The sequence below is a fragment of the Acromyrmex echinatior genome, chromosome 3 (genome assembly GCF_024713525.1).
Source record: "Acromyrmex echinatior isolate Ae372 chromosome 3, ASM2471352v2, whole genome shotgun sequence".
Lineage (NCBI taxonomy): Eukaryota > Metazoa > Arthropoda > Insecta > Hymenoptera > Formicidae > Acromyrmex > Acromyrmex echinatior.
Window position 1 is genome coordinate 9,894,081 of NC_141854.1, and position 25,462 is coordinate 9,919,542.

The 25,462-nt window shown below is 32.3% G+C and overlaps 1 protein-coding gene across 5 annotated transcripts; it reads left to right on the forward strand.

Annotated features, from left to right (window-relative positions):
* Nucleotides 1-367: 367 nt before the first annotated feature.
* Actn (alpha actinin) lies at nucleotides 368-25,135 on the forward strand. 5 transcript variants are annotated; one of them, XM_011056487.2, is made up of 15 exons: nucleotides 1,430-1,559; nucleotides 2,014-2,147; nucleotides 17,628-17,862; nucleotides 18,096-18,431; nucleotides 18,661-18,765; nucleotides 19,198-19,283; nucleotides 19,562-19,907; nucleotides 19,990-20,266; nucleotides 20,340-20,511; nucleotides 20,580-20,816; nucleotides 20,890-20,974; nucleotides 21,129-21,232; nucleotides 21,346-21,585; nucleotides 22,099-22,395; nucleotides 22,477-25,135. In XM_011056487.2, the coding sequence occupies exons 2-15, from the start codon at nucleotides 2,046-2,048 to the stop codon at nucleotides 22,633-22,635; spliced, it is 2,781 nt and encodes a 926-aa protein (XP_011054789.2). In that variant the 5' UTR covers nucleotides 1,430-1,559; nucleotides 2,014-2,045; the 3' UTR covers nucleotides 22,636-25,135. The 5 variants fall into 5 exon arrangements, with proteins under 5 accessions (XP_011054788.2, XP_011054789.2, XP_011054787.2 ...); XM_011056486.2 differs by lacking the exons at nucleotides 1,430-1,559; nucleotides 19,198-19,283 and adding an exon at nucleotides 368-555 and having other exon boundaries at nucleotides 18,661-18,746; XM_011056485.2 differs by lacking the exon at nucleotides 19,198-19,283 and having other exon boundaries at nucleotides 18,661-18,746.
* Nucleotides 25,136-25,462: the final 327 nt, after the last annotated feature.

Here is a 25,462-nt window from a genome sequence, read left to right on the forward strand (position 1 = left end):
TAAAATTCTTTATCCTTATTGGTCAAATTTCAATCTTCAATCTTTAATCTCAATTTTCAATGCGTTATCTGATTCCAGTCTTAAGCCCGATGTCCACGAGATCTCGGACAGAGAAAAAATTAATAAATCACATTTGAATAATTTGATCACATGACCATTGGTTAATTCTTTCTTTCAATCTCGGACCGATTTCTAGCATCGTGGACATAAGGTTTTACAGAATTTTATGTGCGGCAGCCCTTATTGGTTTTGATGAGGAAAAACACAAAGGAGTTTAGTGATTTTTAGCGAAAAATATAAAGCTGTTTAGTGAAATTTTGATGACTCGAGTTGGCAACAATACTCGAGAATCTCTCTCAAGAATGGCGTCGCCTCGATCGACTCGAGAATTCCGCGCGGACCGCGCGTCGGCGTCGGTCCTATTTTAGTCGCGTGTGTGGGTGAAAGAGTTGCACTCGACTCTGACGCTATTTTCGTCGCTTCTGCGTCCTCGCAAGCGAACAGCGGACTAGTGCGTGCTTGCGTATGCGCGCGCGAGAGAGAGCAAAAACGGAGGTTAGTTTCGGGCAAGTGAGCCCAAGTTCATGTAACGAAATGTCTCGCGAGCGCTTCCCTCCCCCTCCCTTTCTTCCTAGGACGCATCAAAGAATAATTTATGCTTGGTTTATGCTTCGGTCTTAGCCCTAAAATCCTAAAATTCAATCAACAATAGAACTGCCAGTCTTAATTGAAATCTGTATTCCATTGGCTGAATTTTAGGATTTTACAGTTAAGAAACATAAACCATTAAAGGGCTGCGCACAATGAACGGAATAGGGAATAGAGAATTTCAACCTATCAGAAATCATGTATTGTAGATTACACAGTTTCTGATGGCAATTCTTATTCTCTGTTCTCTGTTCCTTTCATTGTGTCATCCCCTAACGTCTAGGCACTAAACGAATCGATGAATGGCTGCGTTCAGCAGAACGTTTATTTTGCAACTATTGGAAGTTTTCTTCGCGCTGATTGGATTCTGCTTTTAGATCAAGAGGAATGATCCTATCTCAGCAGAGAACCATAAAATGGTTGCAAAATTGTTGTGTTCTGCTGAACGTAGTCAATGTCGAATACGACAAAAAACTCATATTCGATAGTCACGACTGTCACATTTTCGTATACGTATACCATAACGGTACGGATGTTTTTTCGCCTCCACTCTAGATCAAACACTCTAGTCCATGCAAATCGGACTTTTTTTTTTGCATTGTTCAAGCATTCATTTACAAAGTGTGTTCGAGGAAGAGTGGGGTAAGGAGAATTTAGAAAGGAGTCGGAATGGGAGGGGTCTCGTCTCCCCTTCCTCGATGAGAAGCTATGAGCAGCTGGAAGGAAAATGGTAGATAGCGAATGAGACTTAGACCTCTATGAGGGGTAGCGGGGATGTTACGGATACGGAGTTAAGGCGGGGTAGGGGAAATCGTGCGCCGGCGAGCAAATTGTATATGTCAGATTCGTGGCAGAGGGGTCAGCGCGAGGGAAAGAACGACACGAAATCGAACGTTTTCTGGGCTTAGCGGGTACGTTTTCGTTGGGTTGTTGGGTCTCGTTGCACTTCTCTCCCTTTTTTTCTCCCTCTGCCGATCCGAAGATAATCTCTCGCTCACAATTCCCCCCTCCTCCAAATTCACCTTCGTTCTTTAGTCATCGCTCTCGTTACTTCTTTGGTTTTATCATTTTTTCCTTCACTCTTCTCCCTTCTATTTTTTTTTTATTTTAAACCCTTTCCTATTCTTCGATACGCGTCGACGTCGCTGTCATCGTACAAACGAACGTACACACATATCGATCTTTGATCGAGCGTTTCTCTCAGCCGTTTCGGAGGAAAGAAGCGTTTGCAGCTTTTCCTCGGGATTCTTTCTCGTTTTTCCTTCTCTCTCTCTTTCTCTCTCACGCCAGCCGCCGAATCTTTCTTCCATTGTAACGAGACAAACGTAACAAAGTTGTGTGACATCAAGTTTTTGGCGTTTGAAGGAACGTGAGACACGTACACACAAGCGGGCAGGATGAACGACATGGAGGCCTACGGGGATGGATACATGGCACCCGAAGAGGAATGGGAGAGGGAGGGTCTTTTGGATCCCGCTTGGGAGAAGCAGCAAAAAAAGGTAAGTGCTATCATAGTCGAGATTTTTTTTTCCTTTTTTTCTCTTTGTTTTTCTTTCGTTCCTCTTTCCTTTGCCTTGAGACAGTCTTTTCGGATCTAATCTAGGATTACCAATCGTATTTTTTTTTAAATAGATACACGTGGATGTTTACACTTTTTGTACTTATTTTAAAATCCCAAAACTTCTAGTCATTAATTAAAATTTTATACTTATAAAATTATATTAATAAAAATTATTTATTTTAGAAATTTTACTTTATTAAATACCTACATTTAATGCAGAAAAAATGATATCCCCCCTTCTTCCATTCTCGAATTATTTATTTTTAAAATAATATACGTATGATTCAGATTTCATGGTAACCTTAGTCTAGCTGTATCAATCTGTATTGTTTTTTAAATCGGACCACACCATCGACTGTAAATTCATTCACCTCGCACTTTTTTATGTTACATTTTTGTAGAAGTAACTCTCGGTTTACGCAAAGTCACGCAATCTGTCGTCGAATTGTACAATGAATTTGTCTGTTTCTTTGTCACTTTTTAACTCTTAGGAGAAGATCAAGGTGATTGATCCTACCGAAACTCATTAAGCTCCTAATTAGGGAAAATAACGAAAATTTCGTAGAAAATATCTTACATTTGTTTTTAATTACATCTTATCACAAATACCATAGATAATATCGAGATCCAGTATATACACTTGTACCCTTCAAAAGAGAAAGAGAAAGAGAGAGAACATTAGGTCGGGTTTTTTCTTTATCTCTGACACAAGCGCAGCTGCCTATTGTAAAGAACAGAAAAAGGCTGAGTATTTAGTCTTTCGAAATCCAACATCATACACTAAAGTTATCCAGACAAATTTACATAGCTGTATAAATATATACATAAAAAAATTAGTCATTCGTATTTACGTTCACTTTCATAATAGAAATGCAATTGAATAATTGAGTAATTTTCTTTCTTATCTTATGTATCTCTAAGAGTATACGTGACATAAGTATGTCAAGTCTTTTTTTTTTATGTTTATAAAATGCCTTGGAGAATGAAAAAAAAAATTTGAGCTTACAAAAGTAGCTAAAGAATTGAATAATAGTATCACAAGTCATTGATACTCTCGTTTGCCAAAAGTAACTTACATAAGAATGAAACGATAGTCGAGCTCAAAAATTAATTTCTTTAGATTACTAATCTTATCGATGAAGTTGAATAAGTGATACCTGCAGCAAGTAATTCGAATATCATAATATCATAACGATAACGTTTCGACTTCGTTTTTGACATTCATAATAAATTCCTCGTTATTTCGAATACGAAACAAATAAAATAAATTTATTTTATCGTTTTGCTAAAAAGTTCATGTTATTAAAAAGATGTGTTTATTGGAAATTAAATTATTATTATCAATATTGACATATCATGTGATAGATCATGATTGAATTATAAAGTAAGCCTTAGGAAATGAAAAGCGAAATGTAATACAACTTAATAATTTAATTACATGTGTTACTAATATATTTACAAACGTAGCTTAGATTGTATATTATACATTTATAAATGTATTATATGATTTTCTAAATGTAATTAAAACATAACTCTAGATAGGATTATATTTCTCTTGCATGTGCTTATCTTATATCTGAAATATTATTTTCGAAAAAAGCTAATAAATATTAAAAATCTTTCAAATAATTTTCACGTTTTGTTGTTAAAGCATAACATTCATATCGGAAATATTTAGACAAAAATTGTTAGATAGTAGAAAGACAACGAGAAAATATGACTTATTAGATTTAGATTTTCAATTTTTTATTATCTGATTAATCTATTGTTTAGACTTAGTCTCGATTAACTTAATGCTCTCTCTCTCTCTCTCTCTCTCTCTCTCTCTCTCTCTCTCTCTCTCTCTCTCTCTCTCTCTTTCAAATTATGTTTTTCTAATTATGATTAGCAAAATTAATGTTGTTTTGTTGATGATTTGATAGTGATAACTTTAAAAGTTACGACAAAACTATTAGTTCATGGCTAGAAAAATATATTATCAGGTTAAATATAATCATAAGTTAAGAGAAAATAAAAGACCGGGCCTTAAAGTGAATTTCGAGCTTTTCGCGAACATCTCTTTTTTTATGGTTCTCGCTTCATAACTTATTTCGTACATTCATAGATCTATTCATTAAATCTATTCATAAGATCTATGCGTATCTTCGACGGAGCCATTAGATACTGATAAATTGGAGCAGTCTCGAGTATGCATTTGCAAGTGTTTTCTTCATTTTTGGCAGGAGCTCAAGGCTCTCTCAAAGTCCCCGCCTCTTCTCGTATATCGGCCGCAGCCCTTTGGATTGTATTTTCAGACTTTATGACAAAAATAATCAAGAGCGCAATGAGTCATGCTCGTGATTTTCACGATGACTCGTAGCCGTTCCCCTTCGCATCGACGAAGCCATTCCTCTTTTTCGTTATCTTTTTTTTCCTCCTGAATCCGACGAGACATGCCTAGTCGCGTTAAATGACAGCGCGGCATCAAGGTATTATGTTAAGCCGATACTGATAATAATGGTTACATCAAACATTATACGTCAATAAAATACGTAATGTGTCCCTGAGATTTTTAGAAAAAAAATTAGGATCGCTAAAAAAGCAAATTCTGTTTATAAATTTTCTTTCAGAATGTAAATTATATTATATTAATTGGATATATTTAAAAATCAGACACATAATGTTAGGTTTGACTTGTCAACCGGACAAGTTGGACCTTTGGTTATAATGGCTTCTGCTACTCTGTAGGATTTCTTTGGAGGTCAATACGGGTCAACCGGATACCGGACAAGACTCCATGAAAACCGGACACAGTTGGCAACCTTAGTTGCGCCGCGAATATTTTTCGTAATACCTCTAATTTTAGAGATCCGCGTATCCCGTTCCGGAAATGTGCGTGGCCCGAAAACCTGCATTTACCGAGATCTCACATCGCTGCGAAAATTCGTATCGTTCGTCGAACCGCACGAACGTATCGAACGTTTATTTATGTTCGCAGAAAAGCTTACGCGAAGTTTCATTATTTCGAATAATGTTTTATGACGGCAGTGCGATTCCGCAAACTCAAAGCGGAAGGAAATATGAGAGGCATAAAAACAATGAAAGTCGTACTCTTCAATTTCTTTCTCTTTTATTCTTTTCATTTTTTTTAACAAGACATTGTCTGTGGCCAATAAATTAATTAACAATTCAAGCAACTCATAATTTTCATATTTAAACTTTCTTTCTCGTTTGCAAAAATATGCAGTATTAGTTACATAATGAATAAAATATAAATTACTAAATTTTTTTTATCTACGAGTTGTAAACTAACGTTTTTAAGATAACGTTGGTTGTGCTCATTCTAAATTGTCGACTTGATGAATTTGTATCAATTAATTACGTTTATTATTAATTGAAATTGGTCATAGAACATGTTGATAGGAATACCTATTAGACTATTACATCTTACGTATTTTATTTGTTTTACAAATAAATAAATTCTATTCCTTACTTACATCAGAACATGTTATCCTTTGTTTATTTTCATTTTTAATTGAAGTGCTACTTAATATAGTTTAAAAAATCATTATACATAATAGTTCATTGCGATATAATTCGCGAAAATTTTACAAGATCTAATAAAGAAACATACGATAAGAAATTAAGAGAATTTAAGGAAAGTCATATGCCTGCGTTCATACCTTATCGCGAATATCTGTACATTTGGATACACACACACACACGCGCGCGCGCGTGTGTGTGTGTGTGTGTGTGTGTGTATCCATACGATGTGAGAAAATCGAGAAACTCGTGGTATTTGAGCTACATTCTTTTGGATCTGATTCGTACGTTTGGAATTGATAGAATTCGACAGGGCATACCAAATAACAGTACGGGTTAAATGCGCTAACACGTAGGAGGAAGCGGACATTGTACGACACGCATCGGCCGATTAACTGTACAGGAGAATTTCTCGTAAAATCACCGGTCATCACATCACTGAGGCTCCAAGCGCGCCGACCACGTATGAAACATTCCTGCGATAGGAATTTTTTTTCCTTCGACGACGTATTTAAATGGCTTGCGGCTGCTCGTCGAAACAGCTGCTCGGTGAGCTTTTCACGTGTTTCACATTTAGCAGTTTATCAAATGCTTCGAAACACTTGATTAACGAATTTTACGAATAATTAAATCAATCAAAAAATATTTCAGAACATTTGTATCTCTCAACAAGTAGACCGTTTTTTTTTTCAGGATTTTTGAAGATTTTATTGGGTTTTTCCGAGTTTTATGCATTTTTATTCTTTATAATTCAATACTAAGATTTGCAAGATTCGCTATTCAATATAATATAATATAATTGGTAATTATATTATGAATTCATTTCAATTTAATTAATTTAATTTAATTTATTAATTAATGTAATATACACGCACATATATCTGTATGAGAAGCATTCTATTTCTATGCCAAATCGACCAACTCAATCTTCGAGCCCTATTATTTTTTTGTTCAATTCATTTTTGACAAAAAATAATTCACGTGGTGAAGTCTTAAAATGTTTGTTACGTATAATTTTTTTTATAAATTTGCTCAAAAAAATATAAATACAATTTTTAATATAATTTATATTTACTACAATTAATATTTGAAGGATGAAAATTAAAACTACAAATTAAATTAAATTAAATTAAATTAAATTAAATTAAATAAATTAAATTAAATTAAACAACTTTTTTTCTAAAAATCAAAAAAAGCTTCATCATGAAATCTCGAAATTTGTTTGTTATTTATAATAAAATATTTTTTAAAGAAAATAGCATTTTTGAAAAATCATAAATTTTATACATTACAATTTAATAAATAAAAATTTACTGCTTTTTGCGATCTAATAATAATATAAATTATGATTGGAATTAAAATACAAAATACATTTTTATTCAAAACAAATTTAAATTTAGTTTTATTATGTGTCTTTTTCCTTATTTTATTTATAATTCGTTTATAATATTAAATTATTTTTATTTATATTAATTTATATTAAATGATTTATTTATACTATTATTAAATTTTAATTAGACTTTTTGGGTTTTTTAAGTGGGTTTTTTTTTAGTACATTTAATCCAATAAAACTCGGTGGGTTGGATCCACCTTGTTAGAACCTAGTGCATTTCTTTTCTAGCTATATTCGAGAAATATCGTTTAGAATAATTTTAATATGATACTGCGGGATATATTTTTTTTCCTTAATAAAAGTAATATTAGTTCAATAAGGCTGTTAATTTTTCTCTCCACCATAATTATGCTTATCGCATGATTAAACATGCAGAAGGAGTTTCTCATGCATACTACGTAATTAGAAATTGCCAATTATTCCTGAGTATACTATGTATACTCAGTCGTTTTCGCTTCAAGATTAATCCCGTGTCGTCCTCACCGTATGCTAGCAATCATCTTTATCAAGTAAATTCGAACGGTTAGGCCAAATAACGGGCACTAACGGCTTATACTGAAGTGCATCTTTGGCAATTATAAATTACCTCTCTCGTAAGTGTGTCTTTTATTCATTTACATTCTATTCGATTTGTTAAGGTATAAGTGTCGATTGATGAAAAAAGTCATTAATTAAAGATTTAAATTTTTGACATTAAAACTTCTAATTAATAATAATTTATACTATATGTATGTACTATATGTAAACTATATATTTAACACTATACATTGACGTACTTAATAAAAAAAATCTATAAATAGCTAGCAACTATTGATTACATTAATATCTAACATGTTAATAAAAATCAAAATTATTTTAAAAAAATTCATTACAGAAAAAGCAGTAAAATGAGGAAAGAATTTATCATTGATTATCTACAATATCTCCATTATCAGAGAAGTCCTATTTGAAAAATTCAGCAGTAGGCAATTTAGATAACCAATTTAGGCGATTCTTTTTTATTAACATGTTAGCTATTAATATAATTGCTAGTTGTTCGTAGGTATATTCGATTTTTAAGGAAAAAATCAAATTTCTTGTGAATTTTTAAATGAAAAAAAAAATGAATTAGATATAAAAACCGTATCGGGAAGTTATTAAAGTAATCTAATTATGCCAGTATTAAATATCGACGGTGAAACTCGTCTCAGAACGTTGAATCATGCGCGTTGATTTCGAATGCTCTACTCTGGTCAATAGCATCGCGAATACTTTGCGCGTCTCTCGTTATTAGCAATATACTCTCGCGATTCTCGCAGCGGTTTGTACGACGTCTGATGTTACGTATACTTATAAATAGGTCGTATAAATAGATATAATACGGTAACATCGTACGTCGTCGATCATAGTCGGGGTCCACATCCTCCGATCGGACTTTAGATTTTGGAGAAGATATCGCGTTTTACATATTTTTTTGCAAACAAAAAATATGTAGATGATAAATTTTCAGAGATGCAATTTATTCTTTAATCTTTCGCTTTCGAATGTGTCTTTATATATGTGACATGCTACTGCATTTTTTCGAGTACGAGTAGAAAAAATGTAACGATTATGTAGCTCGTAATATAAGTCATACTTTTTTTCTTGTAACTTTTGTAAAAGTGTAAGATAAATTATGTTACAGCATATATAACTTTGACTAATGTTTCTCATATCTTTCTAATATCTTTCCTAAATAAATATACTATTCTCAGTCTATACTATTACTTTATATTTTTTAAGTAAAAAATACAGTTACGCTTATATGTATATTTTTTCTTTCAAAGTATTTTAACGTGACGTTATAATGATCGCGACACGCAATGTTGAAATTGAAAGAAAATGTTGATAAAATGTTTATTGACGATATCTTGCAATTGAAAAGATCAATCGCGTTTTATCATTCTGCGAGGAAGCACTTGTTCAATGCTGCCAATTCATAGGTATGCGGGTTGTTCTTCCTTTTCGCGTACTTGAATTCGACGGCGCGGAGCGCGTGTCGTGCCAATTTGGCAGACCGTGTTGTCGCCGAGAAGGCGCCTACGCAATGGCGACAGGGTCTGATAACGCGTAATCGGCGTTATGATCGCGGTTAAGTGAAAGTCCGAGACCCAGCAAGTCGCCGCCGCAATCGTTCCGTTCCGCGTTCGATCGATTTCTTTCTATACGCCGCGACAGGATCGTTAACCTTTGGGAGACTCTCGGCTGCGAGCCAAATCTCAAATTGGAACCAGACGGCCAACGCATGCCATATTTTGACTAAGACCATTGTCACGCGATGACATAGGTCGATACGTAACAGAGTACGAAAATAAGAGATGTAATGAAACATTTGTTGATTGACGAGATATAACAAGACGATGAAATAATCGCGGGAAAGGCAGGATGTATTCTTAAAAGATATGATTAGTAACTCTATGTTTTTTAAAAAAACTTAAAAAGAGAGAGTATAAAGGGGGAGAGAGAGAGAAAGAGAGAGATAATTATAATCAATTATAAAAAAAAAATATTATAAAATAATATGTACAAAAATATTTGTGATTCTTTTCTTTATCTCTTGTATTACATATTTATTTATATTCTATTTTTAATTTTTTATGTTACATTGGATCTTGATTTTAATACTGATATGTACTCTTGGAATTTCCAGGAGAAACTTCGAAAGTTTTTAACGCACAACCGTAAATTATTAAATGATGTAATGCGACGATCATAACAGGTTAGGGATATCCGTAAAGATGGGATTTCGATGAAGCTAACAATCGAAATTACTATTTATTGTTTGAATTGAACAATATAAAAAAAAAACTGATTCCTGATGCTTTGCACGCTTTAGTTTTGAAGAAAAATTTCCTGTTGTTACACAAATGTTCGTGTATCGGTATACACAGATTGATTTGCAATGAAATAAAAATAGTTATATCTATTTTTTAAAATGTAGAATGGAATTTAACTTTAAAGATTTCTAGAACGATATTTTTCACAATTAATTCTTTATAGATTTATAAGATGCTTCTTAGCTTTAGTAGTTAAGATGAATATTAATTTAACCTAAGAATAATGAACTGAATTGATTTTTGCCCTAATAGCGAGAAAATAAAGCACAGTCAAAGTAGTTTTCTTATTGATCAGGAATGTATGCCTAATTTTTTTATTTCTTTTTTCAGAAAATACTGATATAATGATCTCAAATACTAAATTAACAAATTCTCAAATAAATTAACTCAACTAATAAATTATAGAAGAATTAACATATAATATGCAATTAATAATAATAATTTTTTTAATTAGAACGTTAAAAATACTCCAGATAATCGTTTATGCAAAAAAATTAGGCGACTATTTCCGGATTAATAATGTAATATTACATTTTCGGCTTTAGTATAAAAAAATTGCTTTTAAAGATTAAATATTCATCGCGTGGCTCAAAAGTACAAACGCAAAATATATAAAATTCACAAAAATTATTATATCAAATAAAAGATTTCGCTTAATGATCGAAAATGCTAATATTGGTTTGGCCTATAAAAAAAATATAAAGCACCATCAGATCTTTTGGATTAGAAAACATCGAGGGAAACGATGAAAATAGAAATGCTATGCAATAGAGGAGGAAGATGTATATCGTGCGATACAAAGTAACTTCGGACAACAGTGAAATAATAGAGCGATTATTTTTCTTGGGCGAGAATGATTCTTCGGCTGCACGCAGCTGCGCTGCGTGCGCCATCGCGCAGATATTTTGCAGCTTCCACCCACGGTTGACTATTTTAGATATTGGCTAGGTATTGGCCCTCCATTCGAAAGGTCATAATAGTAATTACAGACTCCGTTTTCTCTCCGTTGTATATCGTGATTTAAACTCTCCATTGAATTTTCCATCCTTCATCGCGCTAAAACGTACTCTTAAGGCAGTATTCATAGTCCGTCTTGTTAGTCTTGTATTCAAGTTTGTCTTAAGTCTGATCAATTCTGAAATTCCATTCAGCTAGTAAAAACGTCTTAATATCAATAAGATATGGATGGATGTATGAGAGGTTAAGAGAAGAAATTATAAACCAATCCTTTCTTAACATATAGCTAAAGTAATAAATATTCTGTACAGTGTCTCAAGATTATACTTAACATGATGTTGAATGTAAGACTATGAATACCGATCTTGCTTGCAGATTATGCGCGATTCAATATCGTGACAATTTACGGTCTTTTATCTCGTTACATACAAAAAAATCACTTTTCATGTAAATTCGATGAGTTTGATATGATTAATTTATACGTTTAAAGTTCCAGTGAGGAACTAAGATCAGTTATATTTGAGAGAATTTTATAACAGTTGCAAAGCTGCTTTTTCTGTTGAACATAGCCAATGAACACGTTAAGCACGATAATGATAACGATATAAAAGAATGATACAGATCTATTTCACAAGTCTCTTGAAAAATTATTAATGTTTAATGATAAATCGTACGATAACATCTTAAGGAGTATGGCCACCTTAGTGGGCATAAAAACAGCAATAAAGCCAGAAATTTTTTTTAATTTAAAACAATAATTTAATATGAAATCAAATTAAATTGGTTAGTGCATATATTAAAGTCTACAAAAAAATTTTTTGATATTTTTTGCATCCAAAATGGCAGCGCTACCGGTGACAGAATCTAGTACGTTTTTTTTTTGGAGGTGTTCCGGGCTTTACATCTAGCATCCATAAATTTTGATCTAGAGCAAAAAAAAATTTTTTTTTTAATGTACATTAAAATATCTAGAGAAGTACATAGGGGTTTGTAAAAATATTGATATTTTCAAAAATGACTTGAAGTCACATTTGCATTTTTTGAAATTTTATGAAAAATTGTTCATAAAATAAAAAGTTTTTTATATATCGAAAAATCCCTATGTACTTCTCTGCGGAATGTGTCTAAGAAGCAATTAAAATTTGAATCCATTTGAATAAAAATTATTCAAGTTATTTGTCAAGCCTATTTAAAAAATGTTGTTTTGAAAAAAACTAGTAGCGCCTCTATTTTGGATGCAAAAAAATACAAAAAAATTTTTTGTGGACTTTAATATATGCACTAATCTGTCCTTTAATTTGATTTTATGTTAAATTATTTTTTAAATTAAAAAAATGTTTGAATTTATTGCTGTTTTTATGCCTGCTAGGGTTTCCATACCTCTAAAGATGGAAAAGTTAAAGATGGAAACATGTCGCTGTGTTGATAGAAAATTTATTTTAAAATTAGCAACTTTTAGAAAAACATTAAAAATTTTAAATTGAATACAACGTTTTAATTAAGATAGTGAATATGCAATTTCTATAACTTCACTTTCTTTCCGTATATTATATTTTTAATTACGATATGTACCTATTCTTTAAAACTATGAATTATTCAAAATTTGAATACTGAAACTTTAGTGTAATATAAATTCCATTCTTTATTAGAATTATTATGGCATTTTTCCGTATAATAAACAAATGAGCTACAAATAAACCATTTTCCTACAAAAAATGATATTTTTAAAGTCGATTTTTTTCAGCATCAGAATTTTTTTATTCTTATCCCTTTTCTATCGCATCGATATATCTATGACAATTTGCGAAAATTATTGATTGTTATATAATAAATGAAAAATAAAGAATTTAATTGATATAAAAGTTACATATTTTAATATAGACGACAGATACATTGTCGAATTATGACTTCTATACCGTTGAAGACTTTCAATGTATTCTTATAAGAGTGAATTAATTAATTCGAGACGCGCTCGAGACGTAATTCTTTAAAAAATTCTTTCTGCAATCTAAATATAATTTCAATACAATTTGCATATATAAATAATTAACAGAGGCTATCAAATTATTTGTCTTTAGATATAAATTAACGACTTCGAGAAAAGCTTTAAGAGACTCGTTAAAGAGACTTATTTACTATTGACATATTCATGAGAAAAATGTTATTTGCAAACTGTTCTGTAATTAAACTGTTTCGTTGCCAAGTTTAAATGCAACATGAATAGAGGCATACGTTCTCGACTTGCAGAGAATAGAAAACAAGTGACGATAGCGCTTAGGACAAATATTTTGCAAATGTAAGCGACGTAAATGATGACTTCTTCGTCTTAACGCTGTCGCGCCTTATCGAAAGTTTTGTGTGCATGCGCATATATTTTGATAAGACACGAAAATATCTTTCCTATTATCCGATAAGAATAATAGGAGCGACACAGAGTCAACATAAACTGTCGGCAAATTTTTATAGAAAAATAGATTATAAAACTATGCATGAAGAGATTCGGATATTATTCGAGATTCAGATTACGTGAATTGTAATCCGAACGCACATAAGATTTAAATCATTTTTATACAAAAGTATTTATATAAAAGTATATATTCGATATGTACTTGCTACCTGTATAAATGATGAAATTACGTTGACGATATATTGGAAAATAAAGAAATTATAATGTCAAAATAATAAAACAATAACAAGAAATATAATAAAACATTTTTTTTCTTACTGATTTTATTTTTTTGATGAATTCCATGATGAATATATTTAGAGCGGAAATTAGCGATTATTAAAATAAATCTACCAGTTAGTGGACATGAACGAATTGTTGAAAAAAGTGATAAAATGATTCAAATATTAAACTTTTAATTATATGTACGATTTTATAAATTTGTCATTAAATTTTTATAAACAAATTTATTTAGAGTTGTACACATAATTAAAACTTAATATTTAAATTTTATATCACTTTTTCCAACGAATTGGAACTTTTTCACGTCTACTAACTGTCCATTAACTGATGGTTTATATACTTAATTTTTACCTTGTCCTTAACTAGTGAATATATATTATATGCAATAAAAAAAAATACTATAATGTAGTAAATATTATAATTATCTTAACTCTTTGAAGCATATATTTTCGTAGTCATTATGAAAATGGAATCAGATTTTGAAAATTTTTTTTTAATTCAAAATAATCCAACTTAGCGTATTGAAAATGCAAAAATTGATCTAATCAATAAAACATGGGTATTCAGGATTTTTAGGCTGATGACGAAGGTGAAGTAAAAATTGAAGAATTAAAAATATCGAATCCAATATGGCGAATCTAAAAAATATATAACTAAATATAACTAAATATAAAAATTTAACTAATTTGTATAAAACGAAAGCAACAGTTCATGATTTTGAATTTGATAATTTTTGGCTTTAAATTCGAAATTAGCATTTCAATTTCAAAGATCTATGAGAACAAACATTCATATAAATTAGTCTATTTGTTTGCAATGTCGGTTCGTCATATTGAATTCGCAACTTTGAATTTTTAACGAGTGTAATTTGATATTTGAGAGTTTTAGAGTTCACTGATTCCAAATATATAAGCTAGTATATAGCTAGTTAGGTATATTCGTCGTGTTAAATTTTGCGAAAACCACGCCTGAAATAACGCGATACACATCAGAAATAACGATAGTGTTTATAGTATCTTTAATATATTGGCGTGTGTTGTACATTAAGGTTTATAGAGAGATGACGAGATGACTTACAGAGAAATAAAATTTGTAATGATGTCACTCACACCGACGATATTATGAAATATATATATAGTATACAACAATCAGTACGAGAGCTTTTAATACTAATAAGATAGTACTATCTTGGACAGATTAAATATGATAAACGATCCTACGAAAAGAGCTGATAAAAGATTCGGTAACTTAAGAATAGATATCTTATAAAAATCTAAAAAGTTAGTGTACAATACTTCTAAATCATTTGTCCTCCATTTTATATAGCAATCACATTAATCGGAGTACCATATGATAGCATCGAATTATTCTGAAAATAATGGCCTGTCAATGTAACGATAAAAATTATGGAAAAATAATCACGGAAAAAAGCTTCTCAAATAATATAGTATAACTAAATTTTTTTTTATTTCTTTCGTGAACATTCAATTGCACAAAGTGATTGAAAAGCAAAACACACACACACACACACACACACACAAAAGTTTATTTTTCAAATCTATAATTCAATAATATAGCAATCAACATTGCAATATATATTTTTATACAGATTATGAAGAATTTTAAATATAAAATAAATAAGCTGATTTATGCATTTTAATCACTTTGCAACTGAACATTTAAAAATTATAAATGTCAATTCTTTCTAAGAATAATTCTCGATTTACGAGAAACGTACACTTTTTTTCGTACACAACACGATTAGTCGGACGTGAGAATTTTTTTCTTTTGATTTTTATTTCGCGGATTGCGTGGTCTAAATCAGAAAGAATATTATTTGCCGTTCGTTGTAAGTCGTCTTCGAAAACGACCAAACGCGCTTATCGACGTAAGTTGGAAAATGATCATATTACACGTAACGCATAAACGGTCAGAAATAGAAATAATGTATTATCAGCAAATACATCGGGCTATCGCATTCCTTCATCCTCGAGGACGCTTCTTGACCATAAGTTGCGCGCTATATTTCTATCGATACAGCACATCATTCGCACATGTATGTAAAAGACCTTTAAGTAACGTATCAAATTACAAATTCCGCAAATGTATCGCGTAGCAGTACTTTTATCAGCGGATAAAAGTATTGCCTTTATTATTCAGCGGTTTGTCGATGATAATAATAATAATAATAATAATAATAAACTTTATTGGTGTGCAAGATATAAAATTATAAACATAAAATGCAATGCATAAATTAGAGTCACATTTTAAAAGGTGAGTATCAGCAATAATGTAAGCCTGGACCTTATTATAATTAATTATCAAATGGAACGAAATATACAATTGAGAAGATTAGAATTATGAATAATAACGTGTACGATGATGAGCAGAAATTTCATGTGCACACACACATACACATGTATATTTATGTATGTGTGTGTGTGTGTATATATGCGTACATATATGTATATATATATATATATATATATATATATCACAGAGTGATTATTAAATGTGATGTATGATAAGTGAAAAATATTTATTGATTGTATCATTTAATATTATTTATTTGCTGAATACGAGTGTTGCATCAATCGTGAATATTTCGCGGAGACGGATCGTATTCGGAGACTCTAAGGGACTGCGCGCAACGAAGGAATAAGAACAGAGAATAGAAACAGGAACAGAGAATAAGAATTTCAAGCAATCAGAAGATGTATTACAGAGTTTCTGATAAGTTGAAATTCTTATTCTCTGTCCCTGTTCCTTCATTGTACGTATCCCCTTACTGTAACTGTTTTCCTGTACATGTCTCCGAAGATCGATAGTGACGTACTATGTTCGATAACGTAAAGAGAATTACACACAGTTTAATTATTAAATAACAGGCCTATTCGGAAATACTCTCGGAAATGCTTTAATACCTACTCAAGCGCGGGAGGAGTCAATGTTTTACAAATAGATCTTAGAGCGCGTGCAGAGACGTTAGGAGGGTGGCTCATGTCCAAAATTGGCCCGTCGTGGGCTTCACGCCGCCCGTATTGAATTTCACGCAATATTTTTCCAACTCTAAAATCTCAACCATCAGTCCCCGGAGTTTTTTTTTTTATAATCTCGATCAAATGCCGCATTTTATTTTGCGATTTTCGAATAAATCGTCCGCGAACTCATATTCAGCCCGATTTACCTTCGCTCGCCACCTTCTCCAGACTCCTCGATCATTACGTAGACGTAATGTGCAATTTTTCATATTGTGAAAATTGTCATTGTTGAAAAGATAAATATCGTGGAAGTTGATGTTAGAAAATTGATATATAGAGCGATATTTGCGAAGATTTTAATCTAATACAATGTAAACAATTATCTTTTTAATTTCTCTTTAAAACTTGTAAAGTGTTGTAATTTTATTGTAAAGAGATTTAAGAGAAATCTCACTCTTAAAGATTGAAAATTGAGTCACTCTTTTTCAAGGCTGGCTCAATTTTTATTCTTCAAAGCGAGAAAGAATTTCTCCACTCCAAAGAATTTAGAGAGTTGGAAATTGTGTTGCAGATTTCTCTCTGGTATCTGATTTCCTGTTGGTATATTTTTAAAAACTGTAGACATGCAAAAATGTTGTTTTTAACAAGATTATGTGTTGTTTCATAATTGCAGAAAGATATCGAAAGATTGTTAGAAAATCGTTGTAGAACGATAGAAAGCGTGCTTTAAGAATCAGGACAGAAGATATATATAGCGGGAGGGATCGGGGTCGTTACTAAAATACACTAAGCATATAGCAAAGAAACTCAATCTCCCATTTTAAATGATTATTTTTCATGATTTATATAATTTATATAAAAAGTAAGCAAATTGTCAAACTGTCAAACTGTCTTTGAATTACGTATGTTATTATTTCTGTGTTATGATTTCTGTGTTAATTGCACATTAACCCTTGTCTTGTTCAGTGCCAATTTATCATTGTTGAACGCAGATTAATTGGTCCTTTTTTTTATGTCTCAGACATTCACAGCTTGGTGCAACTCGCATCTACGCAAAGCAGGCACTGCCATCGAATCGATCGAAGACGATTTCAGGAATGGGTTGAAACTGATGTTACTGCTTGAGGTCATCTCAGGTGAGACTCTTCCGAGACCCGACAGAGGCAAAATGAGGTTCCACAAGATTGCCAACGTGAACAAGGCCCTCGATTATATCGCTAGTAAGGGCGTTAAGCTGGTTTCAATTGGTGCGGAAGGTACGTTTTTTTTCTTAAAATTCTTAACGAAATCATTGCGTAAAAAGTAGCTAAATTGTATACGTTGATTTTATAAAAATATTTTTTATGTTAATAATATATATTATAGAAATCAAAGTTTATTAGATTTTTAGTGTTTGCATTTTTGTATTTTATTAATATAAAAATATTGCATATTTAATTTATATTTTTTTTACCTTGTACGTTTCAAGAATCGAATAACTTTTTGACAGAAATCGTTGACGGCAATCTAAAGATGACTTTGGGAATGATATGGACCATTATCTTGAGATTCGCAATCCAGGATATCTCTGTAGAGGAGATGACCGCGAAGGAAGGACTATTACTTTGGTGCCAACGCAAAACGGCACCGTACAAGAATGTCAACGTTCAAAACTTCCATTTGTCCTTCAAGGATGGTCTCGCGTTCTGCGCTCTTATCCATCGTCATCGGCCCGATTTGATCGACTACAATAAACTCAGCAAAGATAACCCTCTGGAGAACTTGAACACTGCCTTTGATGTCGCTGAAAAGTATCTCGACATTCCTCGCATGTTAGATCCCGATGGCATGTATCAAACATTAAATTAAATACTTACAATAGATATCTTAGGAATATACGGGACACACGTGACATTTTGATTATTAGGATCGAGGAGACGATTATATCGAATCGCCGAGATTATATATTTGCTTTTTGATATATAGGATGGAACTACGATTGGATTCTTTCTTTTAGTATCGAAATGACATGCATAAACACTTTAATGTTCACATATTCCCTTGATATCATATAGATTTGATCAACACTCCCAAGCCGGATGAGCGAGCTATCATGACGTATGTGTCCTGCTACTACCACGCGTTCCAAGGTGCCCAGCAGGTCAGCGTAAAAAATGCGTGTTGCTCTCCCTCGTCCTTACCCTCGTTAAAAGCGACCTGTTTAATCCTTCGTTAACGCGAACTATAATTAAACGAATTGTATGCTAACGACGTTTGAACCTGCTAATCGATCACCTTGCTGTTGTCTTAATTCAATTACTTCACCAGGACCGAAACAAATATATGCATTGTGTTCTATAACATTTTTTAAATAAGATTATATTATGACCGAATTTTGTGTGTATTATCTTTGCCAACATAGTTTATGCGAAGGACATCGCATTTGTATTATATGTATTGTAGATATGACATTGTAAGAATTATATAATGAATTATTAATGGCGTTCCGCTTCTTGCTGGACTTGTTTACCGTTAAAATTAATTAAATTTTTAACGGCAAGTTCTTACGCTAACAACGCATGGTTTGAGTTTCTTCGAATGTGTTTTTCTAGATATGCGAAATACGGCAATGCCTGATGAGAGAGCTGTGATGACCTATGTTTCCTCATACTACCACTGTTTTAGCGGTGCTCAAAAGGTGTGTGTTTTTCAATTTGAATTAACTTATGACCTACAATCTATAACAAACACGTCAATATTTGCGTGTGCATTATTGAAATACATTGTTAATACATGCAGCAAAAAATTCAAGACATTTAATATTTATATCTCAAGTTTTTTATTTACATTTCTAGATGGCTATATCCATGATTGCATGCATGATTGCTCAGTGGAAGTAAACTACACACGTTTCAAATGTATAAACGTAATCTGAAAATTCTTTGTAAGGAAAAAATACGTATTTTCTTATCGTAGGCAGAGACAGCGGCTAACAGAATCTGCAAGGTACTGAAGGTGAATCAAGAGAACGAGCGTCTCATGGAGGAATACGAACGCTTGGCTTCCGATTTACTCGAATGGATACGACGAACGTTACCATGGCTCGCGAATCGACAGACCGATAATTCCCTCGCCGGTTGTCAGAAGAAATTAGAGGAGTACAGAACATATCGGCGCAAACATAAGCCACCGCGTGTCGAACAGAAAGCCAAGCTGGAAACGAATTTCAATACTCTTCAAACGAAACTGAGGCTGAGCAACAGACCGGCGTATATGCCCACAGAAGGAAAGATGGTGTCCGACATAAATAAAGCATGGAGAAGTGAGTTTTATCAGAATTCCTTTGTACATATTTCTTTGTATATTTTCGAATAAAATACTGATATTTTAAAAATTATGTTTAGATTTGGAGTTGGCCGAAAAGACGTTCGAGGATTGGTTATTGTCCGAAATGATGCGTCTGGAGCGACTGGAACATTTGGCGCAAAAATTCAAGCACAAGGCAGATGCTCATGAGGATTGGACCGCCGGCAAAGAAGAGATGCTTACGTCTCAACACTTCCGGCAGTGCAAATTAAACGAACTTAAGGCCCTGAAAAAGAAGCATGAAGCTTTCGAATCAGATCTCGCTGCTCATCAGGATCGTGTAGAACAGATCGCGGCTATTGCTCAAGAACTTAAGTAATTTCCAAAACTCTGAATCTATCTTAAATGATTATTTTGATCATTGTAATACTTAATTCTATTGTTATAGCACCCTCGAGTACCACGATAGCGCATCTGTGAACGCCAGATGCCAACGCATTTGCGATCAATGGGATCGCTTGGGTACGCTCACTCAACGTAGACGTCAAGCTCTTGATGAAGCCGAGAAAATACTGGAGAAGATAGACGTTTTACATCTGGAATTTGCCAAGCGCGCTGCTGTGAGCACTTGATTACATAAAATTGTCAGCTTCTTTTTTTATACAGACTGACGTCGCATGATTTTTAGCCATTCAACAATTGGTTGGATGGAACTAGAGAAGATCTAGTGGACATGTTTATCGTCCATACAATGGAGGAGATCCAAGGTTTGATGGATGCGCACGCTGCATTCAAGGCTACGCTAGGCGAAGCAGATAAAGAGTATAATTCAATTGTGGGATTGGTACGCGAAGTCGAATCCATTGTCAAACAATACCAGATTCCTGGCGGCCTAGAAAATCCTTATACTACTCTCACTGCAATGGTATGTTGAAGAATAAATTATTGATGTAGTATAGGGATTACTCTCAAATTAATCGATTCTTTTTGTTCTATAGGACCTTACTAAGAAATGGAGCGATGTTAGACAATTAGTCCCTCAACGCGATGGTACCCTAGCAGCTGAACTTCGCAAACAACAAAGTATCCTTGCTTTTTAATATTGAGTATTTAATTTTGATTTTCTGATCCTAATATAATAATAAATTTCATGCCAAATATAAATTTATATTACGATTTAATGAACATTTTCTCATTTTCATTGCTCTTAAAAAAATTTCCTGAATTGTGAAAATAGATAATGAACTGCTTAGACGACAATTCGCTGAAAAAGCCAATGTTGTTGGACCATGGATAGAACGTCAGTTAGATGCCGTAACTGCGATTGGTCTCGGTCTTCAGGTGAGGCATCTCTACTTCAAATAGAGATTTTTGTCTGTCGTTTATATATTTTATATATAATTAGTTATATATAAAAATATTATGAATTTTTAAAAGTTATATTTATATTTTAGGGAACTCTCGAGGATCAGTTACATCGTCTGAAAGAGTACGAACAGGCTGTATATCAATACAAGACTCATCTTGAAGAATTAGAGAAGATTCATCAAGCGGTTCAGGAAGGTATGATCTTCGAGAACCGCTACACTCAGTATACCATGGAAACACTGCGCGTTGGTTGGGAACAGCTTCTGACATCGATCAATCGCAACGTTAACGAAGTCGAAAATCAAATTCTCACCAGAGATTCAAAGGTATTTCTATATTATTTAAATAATAAAATTATACGTCATTCAAAGAAATATTAGTTGTAATCATGAGTACAAGAGAAAAGATGCTTTTATAGTCTAAAGCAAATGCAAAAAAATTCAAACATATTGACATTGAAAAAGTTATGTCAGAAGAAAAGAAAGCTGATTTATCAAGTGAAGAAATCGAAGATTCTGAAATAATAATAGATGAAGTTACGCCAACACAAAATATGCATCAGTTTTTTATATGAGATTTATTGATAAATAAAGTTTATCTAAACAAGAAACGAGAAAAGGGAAAAGAGAAAACTCATGTAGAATGTCAACATAAAAACTTCTTACGTTTACATACGTGTTCTGATATATGTAAATAATATATATATTGCCATTACTAAAAATCTATTGTTCATATTACGTATACTTTCAGTACTAGCAGGATATATCATAATATGAATAATATTGCCAAGTTGCTTATAATCCTCCTTAAAAACAAGCGGAAATATATTTCTATTTCAGGGTATCACTCAGGAGCAGTTGAATGAATTCCGCAGCAGTTTCAACCATTTCGACAAAAACAGGACAGGTCGATTGGCACCAGACGAATTTAAATCTTGCCTCGTGTCTCTGGGGTATTCTATTGGGAAGGACAGACAGGGCGACATTGACTTCCAACGAATCCTGGCTATTGTCGATCCTAATAATTCAGGCTATGTGCACTTTGACGCTTTCCTCGATTTCATGACACGTGAGTCTACTGATACTGATACAGCGGAACAAGTCATCGACAGTTTTCGCATTCTCGCTGGTGACAAGGTAAGAATACTTCGAATTTCTATAACAATGCGGCAATGAAAGTTGCATATTTAACTTGTGTCGTAAATTCTTGTCTTTCAGCCTTACATCTTGCCAGATGAATTGCGGCGAGAATTACCACCGGATCAGGCGGAATATTGCATTCAGCGAATGCCTCCATACAAAGGACCGAACGCTGTGCCTGGAGCATTAGACTATCGCTCTTTCTCAACGGCTCTATATGGTGAATCTGATTTGTAAAATTACATAATAATCGATATTATTCGATGCGGAATAATGTAAAAAAAAAAAGATACAAAAAGCGAATCAGATATTGTCAATTGACAAGTGAACGCAAAATTACTCCTACTATTTTAATACTTTAACGCATCAACGTATTTTCATGTGGCGATACGTTTTATAAAAATGAAACTCACTATGAAAGAGTACAATACATTTAATAATATGTCATTACACTAAATATTAATAATTGTACGTACGTGTGTATGTATATATACATATATATACGTATACATACACACTCAAGGTTATTGGAATATTTGAGGTAAGAAAGAGCAGATGATGTCATTTTAACGCAAAGGGATCTAAGTGTGTCAAAATAGATAATTAAGAATATCTTCCACATGAATGGAAATCACATATCAAATATACAAGGAAAGAAGATTTAAGTAACTTATATAAGTCTGTTAACGTGACAATAATGAATATCAAATATATTTAGATACCTTTCGTTAAAAGGATAGGGGAAACGTAAATATATATAGACACGAAGTTCGAAATCAATGTACTCTTCTAGAACGTTTTGCTACATGCTTGCTCTTTTATTCTTTTATGTAGTCTACACCGAAATGGGACAGCTCGAATTTTCTTTTTTTTTTCTTTTTGGGATGACAAGTGCCAATGTTAGGTAAGATCTGACAATTCTTGTCTTGTAATAGAAAGGAATTGTGTCTTAGATTGGTAATTATGGTAAAAAGAAAAGGCTCACATAATTGGATATGCATAGTTAGTGAGTGCATTGATACTAGAGGCTCTCCGAATTATTATTAGAATAGTATTACTGAATATTTATTCTAAAATCCTAATAGCCTACATTTTATATTTGATTATACAGCGAAAGAGATATATATATACATATATTTTTAGACTTGCGATTTTTGCTATTGTAGCACAACAATTTAACAATGTTTTTGGATTGGATTTTTTTGACCAAATCCATTGTATCTTCATTATATTTTATAATCGTATTATGTTCGTCGATAACTTAAACGTGCCCCTTTAAAAATTGCCAAGTTTTATACATTGCATGTCGGGTGCACATTCCGTAAGGCCATAGATCAATGTTCGCACAAACATCAAACTAAAAGAGAAATCGTCAAAATGTTAAAATTCAAAGAAGTAATAATAACGAGTTCTTAACGATATATAAATCGATCCTCTCGCTAAGTATCCAGAAAATGTACGCTCGAAATCGAATAATGCCCATATTTTTTTAATAAGCGCGGCAAACGAATCTTTAAACGACAAGCCGTCGCCTTGTAAATCGTATGTTAAAGATATTGCGAAACGAATATGCTGAACGAAGCAAATTATTTATTTATTTGACTTTAATAATTATTTATTATATCGCTCCGATATATATCTATTTTACGGTAGTGAACGGAACACTTTTCTCTCAAAGTATTTATTTTTATAAATATCTGCAAAGAGCGATAAGGCGCTAATTGTAATATAGAATTCATCGTGTAAATCTCCAAATCGCAGCTATCATTTCTTGTATCTCAGTTTAAATGCGACGCAGCCTTATCAAAAGTGAAGTCAGAATCATCATTATTGTTTAAATCGTTGTGAAAAGTCAATCTCTCGATAAAATACTCGTGTGTGAAATCCAATTACTTTTATTGGCAAAAGTATACTGTAAATTTCTTTCTTATTTCTTTCTTTTTTCTCTGTGTTTTGCTTGTTGCGGCTATAATGCGCTTTTCAATGTCTATCTTAATGTGTTTTTCTTGAGAATTTACTTAATTTCTCATTCCTTTTATCTCATTTATTTCTCTCGCAGTATACTATATTGGGCACATAGAGAGACGAAAAATATACGCCAAAGCAGAAAGTTAACTGCTATAATGAAACAGTATACATGTAAAACAACACACACGCACTTTTTCACATGTATATGTACACATGCGTAAGGAAAACATACGTAATGCCAAAAGGAAAAACGTATATTTTGATCCATATCCAAATATATATATATATATATATATATATATATATATATATAATGTGTGTGTGTGTGTGTGTATATATATATATATATATATACACATACATACATACATATTATATATATATACATATACATACATACATACATACTATATACAGATAGCTAATTCATTATGATATTCGCAAATACTTAAAAACGAATATTTAAAATGAAGTTCGAATATTCGGAAAGTTGATGTCGAATTCCTTGTTACGATTGTCAAATATTGTCATACAAACGAATACATTCTCATTGTATATGTATAGCATACACTTACAATTGTAATTATTTTATGAGACAATATTTATGAAATTACGACAACTCGCTGAAACATGATCGTCTCGCGCTGCATTACATTTATCAGCTATTACTGTACACTTGTTTTGCTCATCTCATCTTCCTAGATTAATAAAAATAACATTGTGAAATACAAGAATATCGGGGAAAATAAAGAAATCTTTGAAAAAAGTATATATTATTGCGTCCGAGAAATTTGTTTATTTACGTCTGCCTGTATATGAACAGTTGGAGCACGAAAAAATCAATAATCTATCAAAGATATTTACTAACGAACTGTCCTTTTTTAATAAAAAAAAAAAACAGTAGAAGTTTTGTCAAAATTGTTACCGCGTTGATCGAGTGATATTCGGTTTTTGACTTACCGGTTTTCAACTTATCGTTTTCGGATTACTATTTTTTGTATAGCAAATTAAGTTGTTTTAAATAATTGATACGATAAGTGTCTCTGGAAGAGCAAATCCTACGTGACCTATTCTTCCTTTTTCTCTTCACAATATC

What these genes read in the sequence shown, in the direction of transcription:
- Actn (XM_011056487.2), top strand. Translation starts at nt 2,046, where the DNA reads ATGAACGACATGGAGGCCTACGGGGATGGATACATGGCACCCGAAGAG. An exon ending in GGGAGAAGCAGCAAAAAAAG is followed by an intron (nt 2,148 to 17,627) that starts GTAAGTGCTATC and finishes TTTATGTCTCAG; the next exon opens with ACATTCACAGCTTGGTGCAA. An exon ending in TGAACTTCGCAAACAACAAA is followed by an intron (nt 20,975 to 21,128) that starts GTATCCTTGCTT and finishes TTGTGAAAATAG; the next exon opens with ATAATGAACTGCTTAGACGA.